Source organism: Ranitomeya variabilis, chromosome 7 (assembly GCF_051348905.1).
Source record: "Ranitomeya variabilis isolate aRanVar5 chromosome 7, aRanVar5.hap1, whole genome shotgun sequence".
Lineage (NCBI taxonomy): Eukaryota > Metazoa > Chordata > Amphibia > Anura > Dendrobatidae > Ranitomeya > Ranitomeya variabilis.
The window spans coordinates 230662906-230668818 of NC_135238.1; the positions used below are offsets into that span (position 1 = coordinate 230662906).

At 45.1% G+C, this 5913-nt stretch overlaps 1 protein-coding gene across 1 annotated transcript; it reads right to left on the reverse strand.

Moving 5' to 3' along the window:
- Positions 1 to 238: 238 nt before the first annotated feature.
- Positions 239 to 4158, reverse strand: LOC143786032 (uncharacterized). The gene is made up of 2 exons (XM_077275208.1): positions 3534 to 4158; positions 239 to 1613 (listed from the first exon to the last, which is right to left on the reverse strand). Exons 1-2 carry the CDS (start codon positions 4103 to 4105, stop codon positions 1001 to 1003), a joined length of 1185 nt encoding a protein of 394 aa, XP_077131323.1. The 5' UTR covers positions 4106 to 4158; the 3' UTR covers positions 239 to 1000.
- Positions 4159 to 5913: the final 1755 nt, after the last annotated feature.

Sequence of the window (5913 nt, forward strand, 5' to 3'; positions counted from 1 at the left end):
CCACCATTCACAATAGATGATGTCACAGCTCACCTCCTCCTCCTCACTTCTAAACAATCTTTTAACCATAATTAGGACATGCTCAATAAATATTAATTTTGTAGTGTCTGAGTCTCTGTTGCTGCTTATGTCCATGTGCCCAATAGGAAGTAGGAGCTTAATATTGAGCCTAGTGGCCAACATGAAAATTATTATACATTTGTTTTTTCTTAAATATATAGATCATGATGTGGAAAATTAAAAAAAATATATATACATTTTTATTAAACTACATTTAGTATAAGGATTTGATTGAAACACCAGTTCATTTTCTGTTGCTACATTCCATGTAAAGAGATAATGCAAACGCAACATTGGGGGCCGAGCAATATACCGCAATATGCTGTTACCACCAAAGTTTCCATTAAAGGAACCTGAGGCTCAGAAAAGCCTCCAAGCCTATTCCCAGTGCTGTACAGGTAGCACCATCCAGTACTGGTCACTAGAACTGGGATATGCTGCAATCTAAGTGAGGAGCATCGGCAAACTGGAGGCTGCAGTGGTGGCGGACCCATCCCCCGTTAGTCAATGATGACCTCTCCTACTGAGAATGCCCCTTTTAGGGTTTGTCCATTCTTCGCTGTTTCTGTGCTCCCTATGAATGGGCTCATTGAGAAGTGACCACTTGTGAGGAGCACAAATGTCTGCTGAGGGTGCCTGGTCCGCTCCGAGTATGGCGGCTGCTCGATCAGCACTTCTACGCTACGTTCTGGGGATTGTTTGTAGTAAGGAATGTTCCCCGTGTCCAGATGAGCGTATTTCACGGTCAGTATACGGACTGCGATCCTTGGACTGGCCAAGAATCTTCCAACCATTGCTTGCAGCCTCTATGGGGCTCTGATTTTGGGTCAGAAGACCGGGGCCAGTCTGGTCATTGCCGTTTGTGAATGGACCATGAGATACGCCCATGTGAGCCCATATCTGGCCCAATGTCCTCTAATCCTTACTAGCCCTTGCAGAGTTAGTCGTTGTCTTCTTCATTGTCGTCGACCTCCCGCAGACTTTCCCTTAGCTGTAATCCCATGAAGGACTCTGTGCACACCGAGTCCTGGACCTTCTCCCCGCAGCAGGAGTAGGAACCCTCCACGTACGGTTTCTGGTGGTTCATCCAAGTTTCGAATACAGCACAAATGTCATCGGCCGTCAGTAAGGTCCCTTTCTGGACCCCCATGGGCTCCTCGGCGTCACTTGTTCCATCGAGGATGTGTCTGTAGCCCAACATTTGTGCCACGCAGAGAATTAATGTTCCAATTTGAGATCCGTGGCCCAACCGAGGCTTTTGTTTCCAGAAGAGGGGGCAAAGATATACGACGTCCTGGGGCGCAGGGTAGGCGAACAGAATTTTGTTTCTTGGCTTTTTGTCACACTTGAACGTCACCGTCCTCAGTGTCTCAACCAGGTTTCCTAGAAGGGTCCTCGACATTAGAGGGAACGATACCGTGGGTTGCAGTAGGTGAGAATTATCCACCACGAGACCCTTTCTGTGGACGTCAGTCAGGACATTCAGAGTTGCCTTTCTAGAAGTTTCTGCCACAGTCCTCTGCTCTTCATCCATTTCACTATGTAGAAAAAACCTAAAGGGGAAGAACAGAACATATGAGGAACCACCCATGGTAGAGAATACCACTAGTGACTCGGTTCCCTATGCAGAAATTTTCAATTCCTACCAGGCGTTCATCAGACCGACACCCATGTAGCAATTTTTTTGTAATGGTGACAGCTAGAGATACAATGAGTTAATTCTGCACAAAACATGTTTGGAATTAATTTTTGGAAGTTTGCAATTTGCATAAGTTTCCTATTTATTTGGACTTAGCCATGTTACAGATAGCATAAGATGGAGAAGAAGAATCATGTGACCTCAGGGTGGCAGGACCGGTGGGCTTCTCCATAACCCCACCCTATGGCACAGGGACTACAGGTCTGAGGTCACTGATGACTCAAAGCCAGAATAAAAGCTCAAGCAGGAGAGGCAGCTGCTTTTTTTTATGAGGAACATGGATAAGAGAGAGGATCTCAGAGCTCAGAGAGCGAGACCAAGTACATGAGCTACTGACCCTGTGTTAGACAATGACCTGCTGCTATCGGTACTGCAATTTGCCGCACCCAATATTGTCCTATTTTCTGCACAAACTACAACTATTAACCCATTCACCACGTTGCAATATTAGATTTTTACGCTTTAGTTTTTTCCTCCCCTTCTGCCCAGAGCCATCATTTTTTATTTTTCTGTCAATATGGCCGTATGAGGACTTGTTTTTTTGCAGGATGAGTTTATTTTAGAACTACACCATTGATTTAATCCATATAATGTTGTGGAAAACGGGAAAAAACAAGAAACAGAAAAGTGCAATTCCACAATGTTTTGGTTTTTTTATTATTATTTACCATGTTCACTAAATACACTGACCTGGCACTATAATTCGCCAGGACATTATGAGCACGCAGATACCAAACGTGTGGATTATTTTTTTTATTTAAGTGGTGAAAAAATAGATACCTTTTGTATGAAAAACTAAGTTTGCTTTTGTCACCATTTTCTGAGACCCTTAACATCTCCATTTTTCGGGATCTGGGGCTGGGTGAGGGCTTATTTTTTGCACCCTCAACTGTCGTTTTTATTGTTTCCATTTTGGTGCAGATGAGATGTTTTGATCGCCTATTATTGCATTTTATTCCAATTTGGCGACTGCCAAAAAACCCATAATTCTGGAGTTTTGATTTTGTTTTCATCGTTATGTAATTTACTGATCAGATAAATTTATTCTATATTTTGATAGATCAGACATGTCTGAACTCAGCGATACTAAATATGTGTATTTCTTTTATTTATGTTCTAAAAGACAAAAGGGAGGTGAGTTGAACTTTTATATATATATTTATTTAAAACTTTTTCTTTTTTTTCTATTTTTTACTTGCTTTGATAGTCATTGCTTTGTATTCCGATGGTTCCACAAAATGCAACATATCATTTCTGTTACTTTGTTGCTAATGTCTTTAGGACAAAGATGGGAAGGAGGAAGCAACATTGAATAAAAAATGAACAGACGCGCTTCAAGCTGTGAGAAGATCTAAAGAAGTCATTTCCTTTCTTCTTCCAAAAATGTTAGATACTGAGACAGAACCTCTGCGGCGGAGCTGGTTCTCACTGAGGAGATCCAACCTGTATACGGACACCTACTCGCATGCAGCAGCAGTTAGTAACTGCATGTAAATCAGATTGTGCTGCAGTTAGATTCCTAATCCCATGCAAAAATGTTCAGTGACCCCCCCCACCATGTGCCACTGGGGTTGTGTGGCGGAGGGGCTTCAGGCCCCCTGCGCCCCCTGTGTACCCCCACCCCCATTATGTACCACTGTGGTCGTGTGGCAGAGAGGCTTCAGCCCCCCTGCGCCCCCTGTATACCCCCCACCCCCATCATGTACCATTGTAGTTGTGTGGCGGAGGGGCTTCAGGCCTCCCTGTGCCCCCTGTATACCTCCCCCCGATTTACCTCATATCCGAGTCCTCACAGACGGAGCATACAGACGTCTCCCCACAACAGGTATAAGAACCGTTCACGTAATTTCCTTTGTGCCTCATCCAGAATTCGAAGGCATCACAGATGAGACGCCCCGTTAGGACCGGTCTCTGGTCTTCTTCCATCCTGGCCATTATCCATCTCTCGTCATCGTACCCTAGAATATGGGCGGCCGCTGTGATTAATGACCCCGGGCGGGAGCAGGGTCTCAGATCTTCATGTCTAAGCCAAAACTCTTGGCACAGGCCAACGACGGGTGCGCCTGGTACTGGGTAGACGGCACCAATGGCGCCAATGTCAGACTTGGTTGTATGGTGCTTGAGCAGCTCGATCTGCTGCAGAGTCTGAATAAGGTCTTCTATGAGCTGCAGGCAGATGAGAGGAGCCTTCTCTGCCCGCTGTCCATAGTCTCTGCCTGGCTCTGCCAGTAGCCACCCCTTCTTATCGAGTGCATCATGCAGAATATTCAGAGTAATGATGAGCGCCTCCACCGCCGTCCGGTCCTCATCCTCCGCCATCGACCCCAGCTCAAAGTAGTCACACATGTCTCCGAGTCAGAGAGAGAGAAGTCAATCTCTGCCAGAATCCTCGCCTAATAAACTCTCCGAGCTTTCACTTTCCATTCTCATTTATCACTGGGTGAGAGGAAAGAACGGAAAGTGAACATCTCCTGCAAGGTTATCAGGTTTCTCTTCTCTGAAAGGAATTATTACATTCAAAGACTGTCTATAATTTATGTATCGAGTCAATCAATAAAACTGTGACTCAATTTACATACATCACAGATCCTGAGTTACATCCTGTAGATCTTTTATTATAAAAATGAAAAACATAACAATAATAATAACAGAAACAAAACAGAAATATCAGCCAGAAAATAATCAGTATAATGAACACTGGTCCAGCCGCTCATCCTCTCCTCTCACACATTTTATATACACAGAATAATAACTAATAATAACTAACATTAATACACCTTCTGGTCCGGTCACCAAAATAAATAATAACAAACAATATAAACAATAACAAACAAAAACAAATAAACAATAGCAAACAAAGACTATATACACATACACTTTTTTATTATTATTATTTTTTTTTTATAAATAAAATAACCACAAACTATGCAAATATATACAATACTAAGCTAACCACCACCCCACACTCAAGCGCACTATTCCCAACCTCCGCACTGACCTGAGAGCTGGTCCTGCGTCTCATGCCTCAGTCCATGTCCAACGTCCATAGGCCAGATCAGGCAGTGCCAGTTTTCCCCCAAACACCCCAGTGTCCCATAGTCCCACAAGATAATCCCACCTCCCCCCTTTTCCCACCACCCAACCTAACACCTACACCCAAATCTATATCCCCATATACAATATATACAATATATACAGCAGCACACACCACAATAATCACAACTCACGAAGCCCAAGTTCGGCGCCTGCAGCCCTACATCACTGTATAATGATCAAACAAAACACAAATCTACAGTGTCAGCAGCAGCCCACCACCAGGAAAGGAGATGACCAGACTAGGGCACACTAAAAGAAAAGCCCCTCCAGAGGAGCGCGGCCCTCCGTGCACCCAGTCTCCCATACTCCAGAGAGCGCACCTTCACCAGGTCACCGAGTATGGTCCTAAACACATCGTCCACTGGGAGGATTTTTCGTTGCGTCGATACTAAGCACCGTGCGTTCCACGTGTGATACCTAACCACTGCGCTAACTAGAAATAAGGTGCAGCGGTCCCGTCCACCAAGGTCTCCGAATGCTCCATAGGCCCATTCCGCATAGGAGAGACCGGCCAGCCGAGACCAGCCAATGAAGGCGCCCACCCTGTTGTACACCTCTGTGTTGAAGGGACAATGAAGCAGGAAGTGGTCCATGCTTTCCAGCAAGGTACCACAATGCTCCCGAGGACAGTTCCTGTCCTCAGAGCTCCTACACTTCAGATTGTCCCTCACACACAGTTTCCCATGGAGGCAGCACCAAGCCAAGTCCCAAAACTTCGAGGGGATCCTGATAGAATTCAAAAGATGCAAACCCACCCCAAGATCCCGACTTGAGTCCTGATCTCCCACATTCCCAGACCCATCTCCCACATTCCCAGAAAGGCTGAAACCATCCCCTACAGGAGAATACCCACGGAGGAGCCCTCTCTTTCCAGAGGTTTGCAATATTGATCTTAATTAAGGTATCCACAAGGAATACCACAGGGTTGACCATACCCAACCCTCCTAGTCTCCTCGTACGGTAAGTAACCTCCCTCTTGACCAGGTTCAGTCTATTCCCCCATAACAGTTGGAAGAACAAACTGTAGACCCAAGTCCAGAGAGATTACGCCAAGATGC

Bases quoted from the DNA above. Each gene is read 5' to 3' on its own strand.
- LOC143786032 (XM_077275208.1), bottom strand. From the start codon at position 4,105: ATGTGTGACTACTTTGAGCTGGGGTCGATGGCGGAGGATGAGGACCGG. The intron at 1,614-3,533 runs GTAAATCGGGGG...CTTCCCCTTTAG, and splicing joins TGTGAGGACTCGGATATGAG to GTTTTTTCTACATAGTGAAA.